This window comes from Hydra vulgaris, chromosome 06 (assembly GCF_038396675.1).
Source record: "Hydra vulgaris chromosome 06, alternate assembly HydraT2T_AEP".
NCBI lineage: Eukaryota > Metazoa > Cnidaria > Hydrozoa > Anthoathecata > Hydridae > Hydra > Hydra vulgaris.
The window spans coordinates 57856068-57882519 of record NC_088925.1 but is presented as its reverse complement, the minus strand read 5'-3'; the positions used below and the strand labels follow the sequence as shown (position 1 = coordinate 57882519).

Here is a 26452-nt window from a genome sequence, read left to right as displayed (position 1 = left end):
AAAATTAAAAATATTGCAAAAAAACTGACTGATGAGGTAAAGCAACGTCGGAAACAAATAAGGGCAAAACAATAAGGTTTTAGTGATCAAGATGAAGAAAGTAAAGGAACAGCTTATGGCCCTGGATGTTTTAAGTGTTTTTATACTATTTTTCAATTAATATAACTATTTGTTTTAAAAATTTTAATTTGGTTATCATAATTTTTTTACTTTTTTAAAAAAAACTTTTTTTTAGTTCAAAATTTTTATATTTTTCTTAACAAGGATACTAACCTCTTTATGGTACTTTAAAAATTAATTAAAACTCATTATAAACTTAGTTTATTAAAATTGTTGTTAGCTAATACATTGAAGAGTGATTAGAAATCTTTAGAAATAAAATCAGAGTTTATTTTATATTTTAACTTGTTTTTTTCTTTAAAACAGAAAGTAGTTTAAAACAGAACTTTAAAACAGAACTTTAAAACAGAAAGTAGAAAACAGCAATTTAAAACATTGCTGTTTTCTCAGAATGACATTTTTGAGCACAGTGCGATAAATAACTTGAGAACTACTTGTTATGGTGCTTTGTAATTTTGATACATACTGTATCTCCTTGGTGCTTTAAGCTAACTTTATAATTTTGCTTGCATGAGTTCCTTAATATATTACAAGTAAACACTGAAAGTTTGAGTTTTATAGCACCTACCTTTGTCTCAATATTTATCGCAGCGCCTTTTAACTTTTTTAGGTTTCGCAACCTAAAATTTGGGTCCAAATGTAAAATTTTGATTTTTTTTATGTTTTATGCAGTTTTTTAATATTGTATGAAAAAATAAATATTGCTTGGTTAAAAAAAACGATTTTAGAATTTTGACCATACTACCTTAAAAGATTTTGTATTATCTTACACGGTTTTTTGAAGCTATGCTATGTATGGTATATATTACGGGGCTTAGTGATAAGACAACGAAAGTCTTCTTTTTGCCCCTGTCATATAAATTTTTTATTTTTTTATTGTAATTATTGTCGAACGGCGAAATTTTTTTATTTTTTGTTCTTTTGGACTTTAACACAGTTTTACAGGTTAGATCTGTAAAGGTCATAAGTTACCTTCATATTTTAACAAAATATAATTAATAGTTAATAATATAGTAAATGCCATGGCAAAAAGCTGGCGTCCCTAACCCTAAAACCTGTTAATTGGGTCCAAAAAGCTTGAAAATTTTCATTTATTTATTATTTTACTTATTACTACTTTACTTTTTATTATTTATTTAAAGTATTACTTAAATAAAAACCTTTCTATTTTTTTTTAGATCTATTTTTTTTTTCAACAATAAGCTAATATTGTTCCTAAACGTAGCGTCGATGTTTTAAGAAAAAAAGTTAGTTTTGCTTCTTTAAAAACAAGAAGATAAAAGTTTTTTGAAAAAAAGTAATTTTTTAAAAATTATTTTTGGCCACCAATTCGCATGAAGTACAAATATATTGCATCAGTTGCATGCATGATAAGCTTTATGAATTTATCTTTCAATAGATTGTTGCGTGGTTACGCATATAACGCGCGCTCGCTCATGAATATTCAAAAAGATTTTTGAATAGTTTAGAATTGAGATATTTGCTGAATAACTAGCTTAGCTCTCAAAAAATAAATTATACAATAGATTAAGAAAAACAAACAATACTTTATATTGAAATTGTAATTTTTGCGTAGTTGATAAAAACATTTTTCTCAGTGCAGTTGTAAATGACAACATAATACAAAAGATGTTTATTGTTTATCTAGCAAAGAATAAAAAAAAAAGTTATTTAGAAAAGTTAATAAACTTTTTTAATTTAAAGATGAAAAATGAAAATACGGTCACTGTTATGTGAGATGATGGGACGAAGTGGTTTTACTTATTAGTGTTCTCCTTGAATATTTGGGTCATAATAGCAATGGCCAGCATTTTGTAAACACCATAAAGGTTGCAAAGCATCTGCTTGGATTCCTCTTTCAACTAATCTTTCTCTGTGAAAAATTAATCGATATTCAGCATCACGCCAATCGTGTGATGGGTTCGTCCAAAGTCGTTCGGCAAGTGCAGCTGTTCTTGGCCATATTTTTCCCTCGGACGTATATTCATCAACCTACATAAAAAACATGGTATTTTATTATTGATGTAAAATTTGACAAAATATTCGTTCATATTAAAATTTTATAAGATAAACTTAGTCTACGATTAAAATTATTCTGAGTTTTAGGAGATAAACCTAGTCTTTCATTAATAAAATTCTAAGTTTATGAGATAAGCTAAGTCTTCCTTAATAATATTCTTCGCAATTTGTATATAAATTGCCCAAATTTCTGCTAGAAAATTATAAAAGAAAAAATATTTGATTGAAGAATTCCTAACAAAAAAAGATTCTAAAATAATTAATAAATGAAAAAAGCTTATATCTTTTAAAATAGGTATAAAATGAACGCTAGCTTGTACTTTTTTTCTTTATTTAAATAAGCAAAGTGAAAAATAAAACCGCGATTAATGGGATTTACGTGGGACGGATTTTCCCATGAGGCATCCCTATGGCAACTTGTCAATGTAAACCCATGCGGATAAGCCCACATGGGTTACATGTGGAAACCATATGGTATTTACTCACAAGGGAAATCCCACGCGTGTTTCTTGTGGGATTTACATGGGAATTTATTTGAAGGCTGGAAACAAAAAAAATTTAAATTTTAAAATCGGCATTGCCTTGCGGCGAGACTACATTTATATTGTGTAAATATATTTTATATTATTTTAGAGAATGGATAGCAAGTATGTAAATACCACAAGTAATGTTTATCTTTCTTTGTAGAAATAAGATTAAGATTTGTGCAAATAGACATATTAGAATAATATAATAGTTATTTGAATATAGTTCTTGAGTATATTATTAGCAAGCAATTAACTGGTGCAAGTTCGAATGTTGTCAAAAACCAAGCATGCATGCATGGGACATTGCAGTGTCCCACAAAAAAAATTCAGGTTTGAAAGTCAAAGAATTCCCAATTTTCTTAATTATAAAAGAAAATTGGGAATACTTTGAATTTCAAACCTGAAGTTTTTCGGAGAGAGATGGTTTTCTGTAACTTTTTTTAGGCTCTAAAACTTTTAAGTTTAGATATAATAAGGTCCTTAAGACTAAAGGGACTTACGAACTACATTGAAGAACAAAAACAGGATATTTACCGAAAGTTTTTAATTTTTAATCTGGAGTACCACAGTGTTATTAAGAATAAAGCCTCTGGTTCCAGTTTTCAAAGTAATATGATCTAAAGTGTTATATAAAAAAAATAATATGCTTTAAAATGCATATAGTTATACATATAACTCTTAATAGTTAACTATATGTATAACTATTTATACATATAATTTATTATATAAACTTATTTTTTAAGGTTATACTTGAACAAATTAGCACCAATTAGTTCAAATTCAAGATTTAGTTAAAGTTCAAGTTAAAGTTCTTATTTTTATTCATTGTTTTTCACTATTTTATATTTATTTGTTCATTTGTTCAAATTTGTTAATTAGTACTAATTCTTACTACAGTGAGAATGTTTATCATTGTACAACGTGATTTTATTAGTAACTTAATTTTAATTTCAACATATTTTGAAAACACCCTTTCATTTTAAATGACGACAGCTTTGCTTTTCTAGTGATGTTGAATTTATTACGTTTCAATAACTCAGATTGAATTTTAACTGAATTATTGTAAGCTTTGTAAGGTTTTGTTATATATCAAATGGTGTCGTAAATAAAGGTAAAAATAATATACATATATATATTTATATATATATATATATATATATAATATATATATATATATATATATATATATATATATATATATATATATATATGTTTAACATTTAGGCTAAGGGGTCATCCATATATGATGCCAGTAGATAAAGGGGCAGTGTCAGCCTAAAATTTTGACAATAATTGACAATGGGGAGGAGATGTTAAGACCAAAACTATGTCAATTGAATCTATGAGCATGTTTTAGAGGTATTTACATCAACAATGTGGTTTAAAAACTTATTTCTTTTGTTGCTTAAAACTGTACAGGAGAGAAATAGAGTAGAGGATCATAGGAAAAACAATTTAAATTCAGAAATAAGCTTGCTTATCTGAAAGAACAATTTATGTTTTTTTTTTACTTCAATGAAGTACTGTTTAAAATAAATGTATAATTAAACCAGAAAAAAGTTATTGGTATATGCATTTTTAATATTATATTAACAATTCATATATACCATCATAATATGATAACAAAAACTGACATCATTTTCAATGGAAGATGGCAAAAAATTGATTGAGTTTGATAAAGGAGGATTATGCTCAATAAACGGGGTCATCATCTGACATCATTATGCATAGATAACCCTATGATTTAGGTAAAAAAAAGTAATCATTTTATCATATTTCTCTTTAGAAAGTGTAAGAAAAAAGCATTGTAATGCTGAGAACCTATTTATTGAACAAGCTTTGACCACCTATTTTATAAATTCGAGCGACAGAGGTGGACGTGCGAATTGCAAAAGAACTAATAACGATGCTCTAAATTGATTTTAACTTTGTAGACTAACATTAATATAGTATTTAGAAATAATAAATGAAGCTAACATAATTTTTATAATTTGCATTTATTTCCATTAATTATCTGTTGTAAGACTATTGTATAAAATGAATTAAAAAACTATTTATTTATAGTATAATAATAACACATAAATACTAGTTTCCTAATGTTTTTATCATCACAATGTTAATAGTATTCGTTAAATTTTAATATTATTTTAGTTATTATAATAAATTAAATAAAAAAAGTTAAATTTTGCACCAATTTAAATGTTATATATATATATATATATATATATATATATATATATATATATATATATATATATATATATATATATATATATATATATATATACATATACATATATATATATATTTATACATATATTTGAACATCACAAATTTAATAATAGTTAGTGTTGTGATGTGTTATATGATATGTTCCTTATTAAAATTGCTCTCTCTCTCCCTCTCTCTCTCTCTCTCTCTCTTTCTCTTTCTCTCCCTCTCTCTCCCTCTCTCTCTCTCTTTCTCTCTATCTCTCTCTCTCACACTCTCGAGTCATAATTTTATCGGGAATCTTGTTTTAGCTTTTTTTTTTTATTAAAATAATTTTGATGAAAAAAAAATTTAAAATAATGTTCAGTTAAGAATAAAATTTAGACGCTACCTACATTTGGACTCCAACAAGTCAATTGGGAAAAAGAGAACCAAATTACATTGTTATTAAAGTGGATAGGGTAGCGCCTGTAACTAATTACTTTTTAATAACATGAGAATTTTAGAATTTGAATAAAACACATACATAAAATAAGTAACTGTAATACCTGTTCAGACCACATTGCAGACTCTTGACCCAATATACTGTCTTTTATTTTATCAGTCACTGTGACGTTGAATGATTTAAGTATCCTAACAGGATCATTACCGTATAAAAGCTTCCAATCTTTGTATGGTGAACACCAGTTGTTACCCTAAAAATATAAAAATTATACTTTTATCTATTATCTTTAATAGCTTTCATGCTATTTTTCTATTCTGATAAAAACTTTAACAAAATATTTTAAAAATAATCTTTCTCATGTATATGCTATCACTGATGAAATGTCACTAACAAAGTGTAACTAATAAAATGTCACTGTTTAAATGTCATCATTGAGTCACTGCAGTGACACTTCATCGATGAAGTGTCACCTATGAAATGTCACTGATGAGGTGTCTAGAATACATCAAAAATGTTTTTTGAGCATCTAAAAAATACGTCAAGTTTAATACTTTTTTGAGCTTGCTGGAAAGAACATTTCAAGTTCAACACTGTTTGAGCCGTAGAAAAGTTTGATACTAAATGCAATTTTCCAATTTTTAGCATTTTGGTGATACTTCCACGTAATAAATTTTTTAGAAATAAAGTATGGAATGTAATCTCTTTCTACCCCATGGAGTAAAATGAGTCCACCAGTAGTGTAATAAACTATCAAAAGAGTCTTTTTAAAATTACTTTTTTCTGGAATTTTTTGAAAAACATTTTTTTTTTATAATAAAATTTTTACATTTTACTATTAGCCACATTCAAAATAATAAAAATGGTTGCACTTATTGAAAAATTTTATTGAAAAAAATTGGAAAAAGTCGTCATAAAAATAACTTTACATTGAAATCATTAAATCATTAAATAAAAAACTAATAAGCATTTGTTTAATTCTTCAAAAAAGATAGCATAAAATATAAAAAAATTAATTAAAAAAACAAATAAATAAGAAATAAATAACAACTTGAAGAAAAAAATAATAATAATAAAAAGTTTTTGTGCTTGAACTTGATGCGAATTATAACAAAAAAAGTTTTAAATACAATATTTTTCAAATTTTTTTTATATGAAAATATGTTTTAAATCCTTAGGTAACACAAATTTCTGAATAATATATCCTAATTTAGAGAATACAAACATGCGTGCAAAAAGTTAGCAATAATATTTGCATAAACAAGTTTTGTTGTTGGATGAAACATTAATAAAAGATCTACACTACTCAATGAATTTTAAAATTCAATTAGTTTTATCCACGCTAGTTTACTTGAGTAAAATGGTTTATTTGCACTAACTGGTAATATTTTAGTTGAATTTATTCCTCGTACTTCTGGAGCTAATTTAGAGAACGAATTTAAGATCGAGAAAACTGATCATTGCTGTAAGTGAAGAAAATATAAAGAAGATCTTAAGAGCTGCCATAACTGTGGATGCCTCTACCTTTTTTTTAAATTCTTTATTTTAAGTCGAATTTGAAAAATTAAAAATAAAATATTTCCGTTTTTAAAATAAAACATAATTTATACTAAAATTTTAAGCATAAAAAAAACGCGAAGAAACTTTGGTTGTAAAATCACTATATTTATTGCCACCGCCAATCACTCTTATATATTGCTCGTGGTTACCAATGATGTGGTCTAGGAAGCTGCGGTTTCAGTCTAGAAAACAGAAAGAAGCTGCAAAAGATGCTCCCAGACACAAAGGAAACCAATTTTCCAGTTTCTTGAACTAAAGTATCAAACAAGGTAGCAGAAGAACAACTACCACCCTAACTTATTTTATGAACGAAAAAAAAAAGGTTTTAATAAAGACTTTTGTTGTTACTAATGGTTAAACTTGTTTTAAAAAGACACGCATGACACGCATGACATCATGGCTATTCTATGGTTATAGTAGACTTTAAGCGGAATTTTTTCATTGAACTAAAAACATCTAAAAAGTTTGATTATTTTTTTTGTGGAAAACCATCAATACTTGTAAAACACAAATGATTTGTCAAAAGATTGCTGAAAGATTTATAAGGATATTGAGAAAGATATTTTATTTGGTCCATTCCTTGCGTACGATTCCCAAAATATCTATTTGTTCTATCCTACAAAAAAAATTTTGTCTTGAAAAATGTCTTGATATAATTCGCAGTAAACTTTTGTTTACAGTTTTACAGTTATGCAAGCTATTACTTAAAATGTAAAACGTCTAAAGATTTTATAAAATAAGTGAGTAACAGACTTTAACCTGTTGGAAAAAAATTTGAAGTTTATTTTAATATGCGTTTAAAAAAAAGCACCAGTTTTAGCTTACCTCGACTAACCAGTTTCCGTAACCACAATCCAGGTATAATGTATCATAAGTAGAAAATATTGTTTTAAATCCACTTTCAACAATTGATTGAAGCTCATTATCAGTCGATGCTGTCCAAATTTGAACGATGTGTTTTTTTGGATCCATATATTTATTTAAGTAGTTTATTGACGTCATTTTACTAGTCCACAGAATCAATGGAAGCTCTTTATTTGCATTGGCTTCGAAAATCTTTTGAGATGATTTCTAAAGAATTCCTCAAATTTTTAAACAATCAAAAATTATATTTAAGATCAATAACTGTTATACGCTTATTACTTATTTATATATAAGCTATTGAGAAAATTTTTTGGTTCGCGTTTGATTTTACTTACCTGTAGAAACATTCCCCACATTTTCATAAACTCATTTTCCCCAACTCCTTTATAATTCTTATGTAACCAATCAGTTATTTCTGACGTTGTATTCCAACAATTTATATTAATCTCATCTCCACCAGCATGGAAAATATCTGGGTTAAACAAGTCGAAATACTCTTTATAAATTTTTCCAAGTACATTATACAAATGATTGTTTGTAGGATTCAACTGTCCACAAGGTGGTTCAACACAGTACTTTTGCCAGGGTTCTTTGTCAACGCACACTGCTAAATTGCCAAGTCCAGCTTTAGGACCCCATTCCCATCCTTCACCGCAATGTGCGGGTTGATCAAACTCTGGTAAAACTCTGACACCGTGAACTGCTGCATGGTCAACTATTTTACGTACATCCGAGTGAGTATAAATACGCGTTGGGCTATATGAGCCATACTGAAGAAGCTGTGGTACAGACTTGATTTCAATCGGAAAGCTGTGCGTATCAGTAATATGCCAATGAAGTGTGTTCATCTTGTTATAAGACATTGCTGTAATTAAACGTAAAATACTGTCAACAGAAAAGTAGTTTCTGCTGGTGTCTAACATAAGTCCTCTATATTTATACGCAGGCTTGTCATCAACAATGTTTACATTGTTCACAACTTGCATTGAATTATGGGATCGAAGATAAGCAGTAAGTTGACTTACTGTTTCAAGGCCATGGCGTGCACCATAAAAGGTTTTTGCAGTAATTACTGCGTCAATCTGTTTACTTGAAGATGTGATAGTAAGAGAATAACTTTCATCTGTTTCCAAAGTTAAACGTTCGTACTTTGACTTCAGATTTATGGTAACTGAAAATTGTCGATTCTTTGTTTCGTCAATGCAAGTGTTGACATCATTAGCAATGGTTGGAACTTTGCTCAACCGAGTATAAGTCTCCTGAATTTGATTTTGAAATCTGTTAAAAGCTGCATTTATATAAAAAGTGGTTGTTGGATCACATACTTTTGATGCGCAAAAAATTTTGTTAAGAAAAATTTTAGTAGGAAAGAATGGAACTGTTTCATTTCCAAATGTTGCTTTGCCAGATGGTTTCGGAAAGAGCATAGAACTTGACCCGCATGTCAACTTACAGGTATCAAGTTCAACAGTGCTTTCAAATGCTTCAGAATCCACCTTCACACACGTATTTTTCTGGCACACCCAAGTCCAGACAGAGTTTTTTCTAAAGCAAAGAAACTATTTTACATCAACTGCTATAACATAAATTAATAATAAATATCATACTATTAAGTTTATCACTAAATGGTAACTAATATTACTGGCTTATAATTAACATCACACCATATGACTTGATGATCACTGGTAAATAGCAAGGCTTTTGAAAAACGTAAAATTGCCGTCGAACGAACGGGCGTGTACCCGGGTTTCCCCCCACCCCCGTTCCCGTTTGGGTTCCTGCCGGTTTATAAAAAAACAATATTTTTTCTCAAAGTTGTTTTTATAAACAGTCAATAAAAAGTTCATTCAATGATGTCATTCGTTTTTCTTTTTTATTTCAAGTGTTCACACAAGTCAGAACTACAATTTAGAAATAATAGCATATACCTTGTTTTGGGTGTCAAAAATGCTCAATATTGGTTGACCACAAGCCCAGCAATCGAGAAATTAACTTAGACTAAACTTAACACTTAACTAAATTAAACACATAATATTTTTCAACTAAACTTTTCAACGGAGAAAATTACTTAACTGCTACAATTTAACAATCTAACGGACTAGCATGACCTAACTTACTTAAAACTTAACTAACATGCCCTAGTTTACTTAAACTAAATTAATTCAAATAATTTCTCAAACTAAACATTAAAAATATATTAAACTTTTATATTGTTATTTGTGAAAATGTTTCATTATTTTCATAACAAAACTATTACTTTCAGGAATACATTTTGAAGTGTAAAAATTTAAATTATTGGTTGTTAAACAAAAGATTTACCTGGAACACTTTTGCTGTGCATGGCTTGAAGCAAGTAAGACCCAAAGCAAAACGCCTACTCCAATCATTGTTAGAATCGCTCTAAAATGGTTTAGTGCGTACTATAATTGCATTTAATTGGTCAACACTTATACTCTGGCGTTATTTAATCAGCCTATGAAAACATTGGAACAGACAACTGTTATGTATTTTAATTGTTTTGTGTATTTTTGAATGAAATTAAATTGCATAATTGCGCAAAAATCATTTATATATTATATAGATTTTGGAATTTCATACAGCAGTAGTTCGTCAACTTACTTTATATAAATTTATTTAAATAAATATTACTTTTTTCGGCAATTTTATATATATATATATATATATATTTATATATATATGTTTATATATATATATATATATATATATATGTATATATATATATATATTTTCGTATATATACATATGCAAGTTTTCATATTGCTGCTTTTCTGAAGAAAAAAACTAGCTAATAAAATAACAAATAGGATTTTCTCTATAATCAGCTCACATTTTTGCAACAAAGATTATTTGAGAGTTAATAAAAAATAAAGTCAGTTCATCGCGCGTCTTAAACAAAAATTAAAATCCTGATTAGATAAATTTTTTAGTTAATTTAGTAAACCCGCGTGCCGCTATCGCGCGCCTTGAGTCGGCTGAATGAGTTCAAAGTTGATTGCACGACTTCAGATTTAATAATGTGCGTTACACTACTTGCCTATTTCAGCCATAGAATGTGATTTTTACATCCATTTACAATCCAAATCTTATGTCAGATTGAGAGCCAATGAGCATGTTTGAAAACCAACTCCGCTCTTGACCTTTTTGCAAAATATTTGAAGTTCTTTTTTAATTTTTAGTTAATACATTTTTGAGAACTATAATTCAAGTACCCAAAAACAATAAAACAATTTTCTACAACTTATTCAAAATTATTTTTTCTTATAAACAATCATAGTTTCAAAAACTGCCGTTTAATGCATTTAAAGAATTTTTCTCGCAGCTATTATAAAAACATAAGCCAAGATCTTGCCGTTGTTATAAAAACACAAGCCTACATCTTGCCGTTGTTATGAAAACACAAGCCTACATCTTGCCGTTGTTATAAAAACACAAGCCTACATCTTGCCGTTGTTATGAAAACACAAGCCTACATCTTGCCGTTGTTATAAAAACACAAGCCTACATCTTGCCGTTGTTATGAAAACACAAGCCTACATCTTGCCGTTGTTATAAAAACACAAGCCTACATCTTGCCGTTGTTATGAAAACACAAGCCTCATCTTGCCGTTGTTATAAAAACACAAGCCTACATCTTGCAGTTGTTATGAAAACACAAGCTAATAAAAAAATATAAACTAAAAATACTTATAACGTTTAAAGAATTTATAATAAAATCGAGGCAAAGATGACTAATAAATAACAAAGATAAGTTTGTGAGAAATTAGGTCATGGTTAGTCACCCATATATTAAAAGTTTACCAATGTATATTCTATTTTATAATGCGGTTTTTATATATTTTTTTTAAGATATGGGTGTGAGAGGAAAAAGTTCTTTTTTGCTTTGTTAATTAAAGAAATTCAAAATGCGTATTTATTAAGCATCTTTATTCAAACCTAATGTAAATTTATTAAACTTAATGTAAAAACATTTGATTAAATGCACATGCACATATATTAATGTTCCTTTTTTTAATAACACTTTTTAAAAAACTTTTATGTCTCGTTTAACTTAAATTGCATAAAAGTTGCAAAAGTTTAATCGCCATTTTCTTAAATTTTTTTATTAAAAAAAATAAAATATATGAACAGCAATTAATTGAAGATGTCACCTCAATTTCCAGAGTAATGTTTTGTTTACGCGATTTATTGTCTTTTTCAAAAATTAAAATATATGATCAACAATGATTTGTAGATATCACATCCATTTCCAGAATAAAGTTTAATTTACGCATTTCATTATGAAAATAATATTTGTCACCAATGTTTTATCATATAAAATTTAAAAAACTTCTTGAGCATTAAAATAACTTTAAGTTATACTATTATTGAAATTATGATGCAAAGGTTTGCAATTTGTAAAAAACTTACAGTTGTAAAAAACGTAATAGCAAAGTTGAGGGAAACTTGCAAATATACATTGTTGTGTAAACAACCAGTATAGTTGTAAATATACTTTGTTGTGCAAACAATTTAAGTATTTGATAGACATCCTTAAATCTTAGAAATTGCTAATAAAAATTTGATTTGTTTTCGTAAAAAAAAAAAAAAAAAATGCTAAATTTAATTAATACAAACAAGAAGTGTATACAGTACGGATGTTACAGAGTTTCACTTAATAATCTCTATACCTCCAGTTCCAACTTCGGCTCTAATAAGTTCAAATCGGAAGCTATAAGATTTAAGTTTAGAACGCAGCGCTTTCATCTTTGGGAAAAGAGCTAATGCAGGCAACAGCATTAATCGACGAGGAATGAGCTATAGGGTAACTTAGGGATTTTCATCTTACTTTCAAGTGATAAGCATTTGAAGGCAGAACAGCAATTTGAGTAATTAAGGTTACAAAGGTTGTGTTGCACACTTAAAGCACGTTTTTAAATTTTCTCTAAAATTTTGATATTTTTTAAAATATAGGATCATGTTTTTATTGCGTACTCTAAATCTAATTTCTCTTCTTGAGAATTCCAAATATTCGATTAGCTTTGTATGATACTTTTGTATTTGCTTGTGGAATTTAAGATCACATATTATACCTAAATCTTGTTCAGTTGATGTAACCCGATGTTAAATCTCTGGTTATGTTAAGGTCAATTGTATAGTAATCAATTAATGGTAAATTAAAATTTCCTAAAAGATGCAGTACTTTTCATTTATATTGTTGTCCATTTTGTAATCCAATCTATATCAACCTGGAGTCGTTCACAGTCTTATTCGTTTTTATTTCTGGTAAGTATCTTTGAGTTATAAACATACATTTTACTAAAACTATTTTTCTTTTCGGGCAAATCATTAACATATATAACAAAAAAATTAGGTCCTAAAAGAAAACTTAAAGTAACACCGCTGAAACAGGAACCCAATCAGACATTGTTTCTCCTAAAACAACACGTTGGCGACGATTTAAACGGAAAAAGTTTATGTAAAAAGAAAGTTTACCAATAATGCCTCACTTTTCTAAAATTTTAAATTTTTAAAAAACACGGTATGTAATAGTGTATAGTGTATAAAGATCTGTGGTACTTGATTAAAATCTTTCGCATAACTAAGGAATGTTTGTTAATTTTTTTTTGACTTAGCGAAAGTTATAAAATCTCCAGTTTCCAGAAAATTTGTAACACTTATTATGTTTTTTTTATTTAATTTAATATTTTTTTTAAATTTTGCCGTTTAAAAACATTTACAATTTAAAAGTATATAAATAAAAACACTGGCGGGGAAAGTAGAAGACATTGTTTTGTCTTATCACCAAGCTCCAACCCTACGTATTTTCAATAACCGTATTACAGTTGATTTGTTTGTAATGAATTCGTGTTGACAAGTAGATTATAATTATGTGATTTTTATATGACAAATATTCTGTAATTTTACCTTTAATTACTTTTTAAATAGTTTTAAATAGTTTTACAAGTAACAGAGATGAGAGGTATATTATGCTAGATCTGTTTTTAAGCCAATTCGATATAAAAGAGTAACATTGCCAGGCTTGGACTGGGCCGCCGGGATACTGGGATATTTCCGGTGGGATATTGCCATTAAAAACAAATTTTTAGTTACACTATATTTTGTTTTCCGTTGATAATTATAATCAACAGTAAATTGAAATGTATCTAAAAATATGACAACTTTTTTTCTGCTCTGTAATAGGTTATAGCCTATAATAGGCCAGAAAACAAAGTTACTATATTTTGTGCTAATATATAGATGTACCATAGCACATCTTCCGGCAAATAATATAAATTTTGACTGCCATCTTAAACGGATCGAAAGAAGTATTATATTAATCTAAACAAGCCTATTTAGTTAATAAATGTTAAACTATTTATTTTATATGACGTAGATTTTCCGCGTTGCTCTGTGATACGACCATAAGGACTTCTTGAGGCACCTAAATAAAAATAAAATATTTTTTTTCAAATCTTTTGTTATTTGTGTATTGTTTACTTACAGAAAAGTCACGGGTTGGTATTATTAATAATATTTTGTTGTTATAAATTTTATACTATTTATTTTTGTTGTACTGTGTATTTTGTTGGTTGTACATTGAAATTTTGTTGATAACCATTTAGTATATGAACTAAATGGTGGTTAAGGCAAAAGCTAAAATAGGTTGCAGCCTATGGGCGATAAAGCAATTAAAAAAAAAATAGTAGGAAAAATTCAGCTTTAGATAACTTTAGCTTTACTTATCTAACTTTAGACAATTCTTTATGATTTAGTTTCAATGACTTTATTATTCTTTAGCTTGAATGACGTTTTAATTTAAGTTTTCATTTTATAAGACGTCTAAACACGTTTTTTGTGTGTGTGAGTTTTTTTTAATAAGAAACCAGTTTAAAAGAAACCAGTGCCAGAAGCCCTAAAATTTAAAGAAACTTTTAGTTCCAAGTTACTTTTCAATTAGCAACTTATTTACAATTTTGAGAAATATTTCTTAATTTTTTTCCTACATTTCACATCAACAGTACACTAGGTTAGTATTATTTACAACGGAGAAGTAGCCGTGTAGCGCAGTGGTAGCGTATTTGCCTAAGAAACAAAGTATCAGTGGTTCTAACCTCACATACGGGTAAGCTTTGTAATATCGGTCAGGAAAAAGGCGTGTTAAATGCTCTTTTGCAGTGCTCTGTGATAAGACCGTAAGGGCTTTCCACCAATATGTGATCTATGTGTCGCACAAAGATGATTGTTTGCGTGGCCTACCATGACTAATGAGTGTGGTCAATCAATTGAAATCCATTCTGTATGTCTTATGTTTGGCTTTGATTTTCTAGCCCATAAGCACAAGAAGTGAGTGTATATAACTTTCTATTCACCATATTTTAAATGAATGAAAACATATCGAGGCCATACTAAATGACCAAACGGAACATACGCAAAAAATGTACTGTTTGTTATTGTATTGGAAGTTTGTGTTGGCGTTATGCTCATCTCAAGTTTTTTCTGAAAGGTTACACTGATAAACAAATAAAATTTTATTGTGCACATTTTGTTAACTAGGTGGTTTTTTAAAACAAATTAAATATGCTGATTTCAAATATGCAAACCATTTTTCACCATCACGTCAAGTTGTAAAGATATTTGGGATCAAATCTTTAGTATTTAAGGTAAAGTCCCTAATATTGTCAAAAAAAAAGTTATTCAAAAGTATGTCAACCTGGGTCTCAAAAAAAGCGTATTTTTATAGAGATTTTAAAAATGGTATTTGTTTGTAATAAAAATAAGTACTTTTTGTATTATTGCTGAGAAACATTTTGTTGAAATTTTTTTAAAAGTCCTTAGCATTTTTTCACATAATTTTTTTTGTCAATAAATTTTAAGTAAAAATATTTATCTTTTCTAAAATCTCTATGTAAATACGCTTCTTTTGAGACCCAGGTTGACATACTTTTGAATAACTTTCGACAATATTAGAGACTTTACCTTAAATACTAAAGATTTGAACCCAAATATCTTTACAACTTGACGTGATGGTGAAAAATGGTTTGCATATTTGAAATCAGCATATTTAATTTGTTTTAAAAAACCACCTAGTTAACAAGATGTGCACAATAAAATTTTATTTGTTTATCAGAGTTATTCTCGAAATTGAAATATATTTTGAACAGATAAAGAAATTTGCTCAGCTAGTCAAGTTTACAATCATTAACTTTTATTTCTTGGGAAAAGTACCCTCATTAATGTTTTGGCATCGACTAGTCAAACGATGAAACTGTTGCTATTCTAGTCAATAGTGAATAGCAATTTTGTATATAATTTCTAGACTCCAACTTACAGCAGTGTTTTAGAAATATTTATTTTTTATCAATATTTAGGCTGGGAAGTTAAAAAGTTCTTTTTTATACATAAAATAACAATAAATACTAAAAAAGATTCCTTAAAATAAAAAAAATCCTTTTCTGATAATATAGGTAAATTTAGAAAAATAATCGCGCCACACGGGGCTGATGTTCCGGGTGGCGTAAAGGCTTTCGGTGCCCCCGTATATTATATTAATTACTATATTAAATATATAAAATAAAAGAAAAAGTTGGCCGCCATGACCAATTATCCCGGGCGGTTTTTTCAAGACAGTCCGACCCTGACTATTTGATTCTAACAAATATTCTGTAATTGAGCTTGATTACCTGAACGTTGGAACAATTAAGCTAACAATTTTGCACACTTTTGTAGAACTAATGGACTTGCGCCGTCGGTATCAAACAACTTGTTAGGATCTAATTTAACCCTACTATGCCGTCGCTAGTTGACTTACACTTGTTACGTTGGGGTCCATACGGACCCCAACTAAATAATTATGTTTTTAATAAAATAATTCGTTGTTTAAAAAGATTACCCAAGATAGTTTTATTTGGTTTTACCAAGAATAATACATTACTTTGTTATTAAAAAAAAATCTAAACAAATATATATATATATATATATATATATATATATATCTATATATATATATATATATATATATATATATATATATATATATATATATATATATATATATATATATATATATAAATGCATGTATGGTTTACTTTGCACAGTGTTCACGAAGAATTTTGCTATGTGTACAGCATACAAAATTGTTACATTTATCACAAGTACTTCGAACTTTTTTATGAAGTGATATAACACAGAGGTTGCATCTACCTCGTTTTCTTTTCACACTAAAAATACTATTATATTTTGCTTTGATTTCATCGTTGCTCCTTTTTGTGTTATTTTGTGGATCGTTGAATGACATAGAAGAACTTAATTCAACATTTTGTGATAAAATATTTGCAAGTGACTCGCAAATAGAATCGTGTAAATTTAAAGATAAATTTGAAAGTAACAGTCTTGAATGGAGTTGGTTTGCTACCAGAGATTTACCGAGCTCTTTTTAAAACAATCTTCTGCAATGCGTCTTCTGTTTATTCCATGTAGGATTTAAATGCATCCAAATTACAAAAGCATTAACAGCAGATATGTCTAGGATGTTGTAAAAGATTACAATAGGACACCTGAATTAAAAAAATAGACTAATAAATAATAGATTTCATAAACTTATTTAGAGTACTGCTTTTTTTATAATTACCTGCGGGTCATTCTCTTTGTAGAAAAAGTAGACACCACTTGATCAAGAATATCTACTCCACCCTTTGTTGAATTATAGTCCAGAATTATCTGTGGTTTTTTGTCAAGGCGATTTGATAACTCTGCATCACGATGATTGCTACTTAGCAGAATGACTGACTTTCTTTTCTTTGGGACTGAGACTAAATTTAACTGTTCTTGGTGACCAAACAATGAAGAGTAGACTTCTCGTGTTCAAGCAGGTAAAAATTCTGTAGGAATTTCTTTTTTATTTTTGCGCATCGTTCCAACTACACTTAATTTTTTCTCCAAAAGTTCATTTGCAAGTGCTACTGATGTGAAAAAGTTGTCCATTGTAACATTTCTTCCAGATCATTTTATGACTTCAACTAAATCATGTACTACTCTTTGCCCTTGATTTCTTTCTGGTCCCTCCCCATGAATACGACCGGTATAAATTTGTGCATTCAAGACATAGCTGGTACTAGAATCACACAATAACCATAGCTTTAAGCCATATATAGCTGGTTTGGATTTTATATATTGTCTAAAGGAACAACGTCCACGAAATAGAACTAGCTGTTCATCAACAGTAACATTTTCATATGGTCTATTTGAAAGTGTTTGTACCCAAACGTCAAAAACCACACGAATAGGTGCAAATTTGTCATTGTTGCGTTTTAATAATCGAGTTGCTTTGTCGTCAAATCTCAAAACTCTTGAAATGGTATGAAAACGCTCACGACTCATTACCGAACGAAAAATCTGCCGGCCATCACTAATGTCCCATAGCTCCTCTGTAGCTTTACCTGCTGATCGGTAAACACCTGCTAAAAATAAAAGTCCAAGAAACCCATTTAGTTCATCCTCAGATATTGGTGCCCACTTTTCTTTAAAAACAATTTCACCTTCTTTGTTTGAATTAGTTAGAACTATCTTGAAGATCTTTGGGGTAAAAAAAAGTTGAAAAGCATCATTTATTGAATTTGTCATACGTATTGCATATGGTGTTAATCGTGGTTTTAATTTCATGACATTTTGTGATGCAAATTTTTTAGAATTGTTTAGTCTTTGTTTTTGCCATATTTCATTACTTTTTGGGCACTTATAAACATTTGTTGTACTGCTAACTTCCACTTCAGTTTCAACCATTCCATTAGTTTTACCTGGACTTATTTCCTCAGCTCTATCATTATGTATATTTCCTCTATTTAACACCTGATTTGCATAACTATCAGGTGTTAAATATTCTCCTTTAACTATTTAAGCCATAAATGCTGCTAATGCCTCTAACTCCACCACGAGTTCTACATTTTCTAGCTCCTAATACTGGTGTTGACCTATTCTCTGCCTTTGAAATTGCAGGAGTATCTACTTGAAAATCAGCATCATCTGATGACTCAGTGTATTCTGAGCTGTCTGTTGTTACTTCAACAACAGACAGCTCAGCTTCTTCCTCATCATCATCATCAGATGTTAGCTCTTCTTCACTTGATGGATCTCTATCAAGCGATGCAAACAATAGTTCCTAAGCCTGTTCAGCAGTGTATCTAATACAAACTCTTTTTTTATTTTCAGCTATAATTTTTAATATTTTTTATGAAATCTAAATTTATCTAATTTATCTAAAATTATCAAAGAAAAAGGTTGAGTCACAAATAAAAAAAATAAAAACAGTTTTTAAAAGCATAAGTTATGAAAAACAATTAAGTTTATAAGAAAACTATACATTAATGATGTTGGGGTCCATATGGACCCTAACATCATTGAAGTATATTTTGAAAATAACTAAAAAAAGGAAGCAATTTTCAAAAAATATTTTTGTGGTCTTTGTACACTTTGTGATATTTAACAGATACATAAAATTTTGAAAAAAAATACTAGCTACATAAATATATAATACAAAAACAAACTACTCGTGGGGTCCGTTTGGACCCCAACATAATAGTAGGGTTAAGTACATGTGCTTCTACAAGAGATTGATCTCCGATTAATGAACTGATTGTGTTTTAATGTTTTTTTGTGTTTTTATATTTTTGTGTTTTGGAGGTATGAGTTTAGCACATAGCTAATGATATATATCTGTCTACTGTTTTGTAAAAAATTAATATTACGTTTAATACTACCTTTGTAAGAACTAGATATTTAAATATAGCAATCCAATCACAACTATTGAAAGCTTCATTTAGTTGCTCGTAGTTTTTTCAGCATAATTTTGAAAGAACAAACGGAGTTATGAAGATCAGGTTCACAATATAGAGGTTTGAGAAGAAAGTAACTTGTGATGCACCTTTGAGAATTCAAAAGTTATTTTACTTACTTTTCTTGAAAGTCTGTTATAACAAAATCTAATGTGTTAATAAATTTATCTTTTTTAAAATGAATGTTGGTTGAGTGTACATTGAGTGTGTTAATAAGTTTGCTTCTATCAGTTTGCTTTAAATTTAGTCGAATAGTTACATTCCAGACAATATTAAAAAAAGTAAAAACTATACAATTTTTATTTTTGCTGTTTTTTCCATCATTTTTGGTGGGCAGTCTATAATCCAATCAGTAACTTGTTACTGCTTCTGATTGGGAATGAAAGCTATAGTTGTTATGAATATTCAAATGTAAAGCAAGATTAAATTTGAGAAAAGCCTAGATCGACTACGTTTAGGCAAGTTCTTGAATTAATGGCAACTCCTCCTTTACCATCATTTCTGTCATATCTGAAGAGATCACTACTTTTTATATTTGGTGATGATGTTTTATTAAACCATATTTTGGTAATAAATATCAAGTCTATAGGTGTGGAGAAATCAATACCAGATGGTTAAACAAATTTTTTTTTGCCTAAAGATGTAAAGTTTGTATAAAAACATTTAAGTTGGTACACTAATAAAAAAAAATTCTGATTTTTGAATAAAATATTAAAATTTTGGTCTTTAACTCATTTTTTTTAAACTTTATCCTCTTTCGTTTGATATAACCATCTTGTATTATTTGATGCCATAAAACAATTACAAATTGCATTTTTCATTGGTTACTAAAAGTAAATATTGTAAAATAAAAAACATTGATTATCTTTTAAAAAGTTGCTACATCTTTTAAGGAGTTGTTATATCTTTTAAGGAGTTGTTATGAGTTGTTACTACTTTTAAAAATTTGTTATAATTTAATGAAGTTTAGAGTTTTTTTTAAATTTTCCTATAGAACTTTTGAAACAAGTTTAAAGTTTGCTTAAGTTTTAGAGCGTCAGCGTCAGTTTTTAAATAGGCGTTTTACTTTCCATTTGCGGGTTCCAATAAACAGGTTCCAATTAATAATTTATCTAATTGAAAAATCCAATCTAATTGAAATCCTATCCAATTAGTAGTTAAAAAACAAATTTTAAAACATCAAGGCATGGATCCGGTTATCACGGATGACGAATCAAAAATGCTATGTTTTCAAATTCTATTTTTGGCTTAGAAAGTTGCAAATTCGAATTTAAACAAACATAATTTTAGCTCAAACAACCATCTACAATTTTTTGAAACATTTTCCATGTTCCTGGCTCGATCATCAGATAAACCATACAATATTCAAGACTTATATATATTTTATACTCTATTAAGACAAATAGAATAAAAGTTTAATATATATATATACATATATACATATATACATATATATATATATATATATATATATATATATATATATATATATATATATATATATATATATAGAATAAAATAGAATAAAAGTTTAATATATATATACATATATATATATATATATATATATATATATATATATATATATATATATATATATATACATATATATATATATATACATATATATATATATACATATATATACATAAATATATATATGTATATATATACATATATATATATATATATATATATATATATATATATATATATATATATAATATATATATATATATATATACATGTATATATATTTAATCAACTTTAAAAAGTATTCTACACAATAGAGTGCTCAATGTTCTTAAAAGAACAGAGCAATTATATTAGTAGTAGAAAATCACTTAACAAAAATTTTTTCCATTTAACACTGTGTTTCATCAACAAAGATTCATAAGAAATGGATGATCAAATTAATAAAAACTTTAATTTATACCAAAAATTAAATTACAGGAAGTTGCAAATGTCTTAACTACTGTAAATTTTCACACATTTGTGGAATTTGCGAATTTTGGAAATTTGTGAATTTGTTGGACTATATATTTTAGATTTGTTAAGTAAAATAATCAATATAAAAGATTTAGGCCTTTATCGCGACGATGGTTAAATAGTAATGCGTATAAAATCTGGTCCACAGCTCGACAAAATTAGAAAAGATATTATAAAAATTTGTAAAAATATTGGCTTTCAAATCGAAATAAACATAAATTTAAAAATTGTGAATTTTCTTGATGTCACATTTAACCTCTCTGAAAATTCATATAAGCCTTTCAAAAAACCAAACGATGGACTATTATATATTAACATTAACTCTAACCATCCACCCCAAGTTCTAAAACAAATCCCGATTTCAATTAATAACAGACTAAACCAAAACTCCTCAAAATGAAAATACATTCAATTCCTCTAAACGAATATTTGAAGATGCCTTAAAAAAAAGTGGTTTTGAAAATTTTGAACTAAAATTTGACCCTGAAAAAAAGAATACAAAAAAACGAAATAGAAATTGAAATGTAATTTGGTTCAACCCCCCATATAGCAAAAATGTTTCTACTAACATAGAAAAAGTGTTTTTAAAATTGGTCGATAAGCATTTCCCGCGATCTAATAAATTACATAAAATTTTAAATCGAAATACAATTAAAGTTAGCTACAGTTGCACAAAAAATATGGAAAGAATTATAAAAGGTCACAATAAGGCTTTGTTAAACAAAAAAGAAATCCTAAATGAAAAAACTACAGAAAATTGCAATTGTAAACATAAAATCAATTGTCCAATGAGTGGAAGTTGTTTATCAAAAAATGTTGTATATAAATGTGTTGTTTCTTCTAAGAATGTACCTGATTAACAATATATTGGCATAACAGAGGGTGAATGGAAAAAACGTTTTGACAATCATAAGCAATCTTTCAAGAATAAAAGGTATTCAATAGACACCATGCTGTCAAAATATATATGGGAATTAAAAGAAAAAAATATTGATGATTTTATACTAAATTGATCTATCCTTAAAACAGCGTCTGCATATAACAATATTTCCAAAAAATGCATACTATGCCTACAAGAAAAATTTGAAATAATTACACATGCAAATCAAGAATGCTTATTAAACAAAAGATCGGAATTAATTTCTAAATGTAGGCACGAAAATAAGTTTCTCCTAAAAAACTATGAAAATAAATGAGTTTAAATAATATTAACATTAACTACCCTTTTTAAATAAATACCATAAGTAATCATTTCTAAAGAATTCTTTTTATAATAGTGTCAGCAAATTCCACAAATGTGTGAAAATTTACAGTAGTTAAGACATTTGCAACTTCCTATAATTTAATTTTTGGTATAAATTGAAGTTTTTATTAATTTGATCATCCATTTCTGATGAATCTTTGTTGATGAAACACAGTGTAAAATGGAAAAAATTTTTGTTAAGTGATTTTCTACTACTAATATATATATATATATATACATATATATATATATATATATATACATATATATATATATATATATATATATATATATATATATACATGTATATATATATATATATATATATATATATATATATATATATATATATATATATATATATATGTATATATATATATATATGTATATATATATATATATATATATATGTATATATATATATATATATATATATATATATATATATATATATATATATATATATATATATATATATATATTTATATATATATATATATACATACATATATTTTGATACAAATAAAAGAGAATACAATATTCAAAAATATTAAAAGTCTCTAAATGTCATAAAAAATGATATTCAAATAAAAATTTCCAATTAAATACATAATATCATAAACAACATATAATATATAAAGATTGCATATAACATTTAAAAATAACAAACTAAATAAGAAGATTTTTTTTTTTTTGTAAACAAAAATCAAAATTATGAATATAAAATATTCCGTAAGATTTAAAACGTAAGTTATTGTTTTATACTGAAATAATTTTAATGATTTTGCCATATTTAAATTGCCTTTCAGGAAAGAGTTCCAAAGCTTAGGTCGTTTATAAAATATACTATATTCTCTCTATTTGTTTACTTTTTAAGGTAATTTATATTTGTTACTTTGATTTATTTTTAAAAAATACTTCTTATTTAGATTTTTGTTAAATTTTGTTTAATAAAAATCTACATGAGATTTTTATTAAAATTAAGATTTTAGGAGTCAGATTATTCCCAGCAAACATTGTTTTACCGGATTTGCAAAGGACCTATAATGGCATGTTTTAACGGTTTATTGAAGTTTTGCTTAACCGCTATAAATTGCAAACCAACAATTTTCCGACATTTTAATAATAACTACTCATATGCCTATTACATTTGGCGGCTGCTACTAATGGTGCACTAAGTAATCAACGAGAAACTGCAGTGGTGCGCTCAAAATTTCTATAAAAAGTCCACTGAAAACCCGTTATAGCATGTCTTATGGGTTGGTATATTTGTAAATAAAGTTTAGATGTTAATAAATATTTATCTAACATATGTTCATCATTTTTGTTGCTAAAAATGATAAGTTTTTTTTTAAATCATATTTATTTTTCAGCTTTATTGCATATAAATTTGAAAAGAGGGTTAAGTTTATATTACAGTTGAAATAAAGCCAAGAATGTTAAAAACATTTAGTTTATAAGGAACATTTATTTCAACTAAAAGAAGGTTTGACATGATTAAGATATTATAATCTTTTTATGGAGAATATTTAATACTATTTTTATTTTAAATATTTCTGGACTATATGAACAGTCCAATCATCTGATAACAGATAGTGTTTTAACACGTGATGTTACAAATTTATGGCCACCACACTGTATGGCAAATAAATAAAAAAAACCGAGCATTTGTAAGTATTTAATGTTAGTTACAATTAATTATTATTATTAAATATTAGTAATATTAAATATTATTAAATAATTAATAATAATTATTTAGTAACAATATTTAGATAACATCGCTTTTGAGGATTATTATTGGTTAAATTTATGTTTGATTTAACTCTTTATATATTATCCATCTATTTTTATTTCAAATAAAAGTCTATTATATAATTTGTCTTCTAAAGTATTTTAGAATTAGGTATGTGACATTAAACTTTTAAATTGATCAAATATTAGATATTGTTAAATATCGTTGGAATACGGTATTGTAAGTCAGTATTTTTAAGGTAAAAAAAAGTATCAAAATTGACTCAAAAAAGTTATGTGGTTTTAAGTGACGAACTTTGAATTTATAAATTTGTTAAAGAAACTATGGTCAAAATTAGGTTTTTCCTAAAGCAAGTTGCTATAAATTTCTCATTTCTTGTTAAAATTTCAATAGTTTGGTATGAAAAAGTATAGGTGTAAGAGTGGGCTACAAATTTATTAATGGCATTGGCATTTGCCATTGGGATAGAGGCACCAAACTACAATTTTTCTGCCAATGAATGGAATTCTTTTAAAATACTGTTACATCAGCCAGCACATCTGGTATTGTAAATAGCCAGAGTATTTATCACGTTTTATATTCTCCTGTTGATTTCAGAAAAATGCGCATATAGTTTCAAATTTTTTCAAATTCGAGTTCAATACCACGTATTGATCAAAAATACTTATAATCACGCCCGGTTTGTTTCAATATAAACATTGACAAAAAATTCAGCGTGCAAAGCGCATGGAAACACTAAAATTTTTAGATCAAAATTTAGTGATAAGTCTTCCTTTCATTTTTTCACTTTTTAAAATTGTTTAAAATTATTATCTTTATTTAATAAAAACTTATATTTTATATCTATATTTTTTGTCAGAAATATTCAGGTATATACGAGAAGCTATTTGCAAACTAAGTCTTTGTATAGCTTTTGTGATGTATGTGAAATTTTATTGCAGAACAAGGTCTCTTCAGAGAAAATATCCTTCTGGTAAATTTATTTCACATATACCAATAATTTTTCATTAACATGATATTATATAACATAATATATTTTATTTATTTTATTATAATATTCTATATTATCAAGTTCATTAGTATAATATCAAGTTTTAAGAAAAGATATCGTTCAACTAAAACACTATTACAACCAGTGGCGGACTGAACACAGGGAGCACCGAGAGAATTCCCGCTGGGCCGGCCTATATCAGGTCGGTCAAAAATTAAAAAAAATATGTGAACATAAAAAAAGGTGAACATAAAAAAAGAAAGGGAGGAGCTGAAAAATTACGTAATAAACAACAAAAACTGATTCAATCAGCAGCTAATAAATGTCTCAAAATAAGTGAATTCATTTCTAAAAGAGATTCCAATACAAGCATAGCTCATGAAAATATAGAAAACGCTGAACAGGCTCTGGTCAGCTTGAATATTAATTACTTACCAACATTGACAGAAACAGTGCATGATGATACTGTAGTAGCTGATGAAGTATAAAGTACTACAGAGGAAGCAGTTGAAAGTTTGTCAACATATATGCAAAATGAGACTCACACGCAGAGCCAAATCAATCCAAACACTAACTGCATAGAAACCGTAAGCGAATAAATCGTTAATGCTGTTGTTGATCTGCTGCATATCCGGTTATTATGAAATCTTTTGTGCAACATAATGGTATGAACCGTAAATGGTAATTTTATTCTGAGTACGATAATGCATTATATTATTTAATATGCTCAGCACTTTTTCGATTGACGTACTAAAATCTTTTATAAAAGGAATGACAGATAGAAAACACATTTATCAAACAGTAGAACATAAAAAATCAACAGGCCATAACAAATCAACAGAAGCATCTTTCCAATAATTTCAAATTCTGATGTTCAAAACTTACCGTTTTTGACACAATTATCA

The 26452-nt window shown here is 27.4% G+C and overlaps 2 protein-coding genes across 4 annotated transcripts; both read right to left on the bottom strand.

Moving 5' to 3' along the window:
* Positions 1-1667: 1667 nt before the first annotated feature.
* Positions 1668-12233, bottom strand: LOC136082016 (chitooligosaccharidolytic beta-N-acetylglucosaminidase-like). 3 transcript variants are annotated; one of them, XM_065800543.1, is made up of 6 exons: positions 12172-12233; positions 10063-10143; positions 8079-9288; positions 7705-7950; positions 5426-5572; positions 1668-2112 (listed from the first exon to the last, which is right to left on the bottom strand). In XM_065800543.1, exons 1-6 carry the CDS (start codon positions 12219-12221, stop codon positions 1885-1887), a joined length of 1962 nt encoding a protein of 653 aa, XP_065656615.1. In that variant the 5' UTR covers positions 12222-12233; the 3' UTR covers positions 1668-1884. The 3 variants fall into 3 exon arrangements, with proteins under 3 accessions (XP_065656615.1, XP_065656616.1, XP_065656617.1); XM_065800544.1 differs by having other exon boundaries at positions 10063-10216; positions 11913-12189; XM_065800545.1 differs by having other exon boundaries at positions 11913-12189.
* A 5509-nt stretch (positions 12234-17742) lies between these two features.
* Positions 17743-26176, bottom strand: LOC136081539 (piggyBac transposable element-derived protein 3-like). The gene is made up of 3 exons (XM_065798864.1): positions 26093-26176; positions 18665-18898; positions 17743-18588 (listed from the first exon to the last, which is right to left on the bottom strand). The coding sequence occupies exons 1-3, from the start codon at positions 26174-26176 to the stop codon at positions 17743-17745; spliced, it is 1164 nt and encodes a 387-aa protein (XP_065654936.1).
* Between the last annotated feature and the right edge of the window lie 276 nt (positions 26177-26452).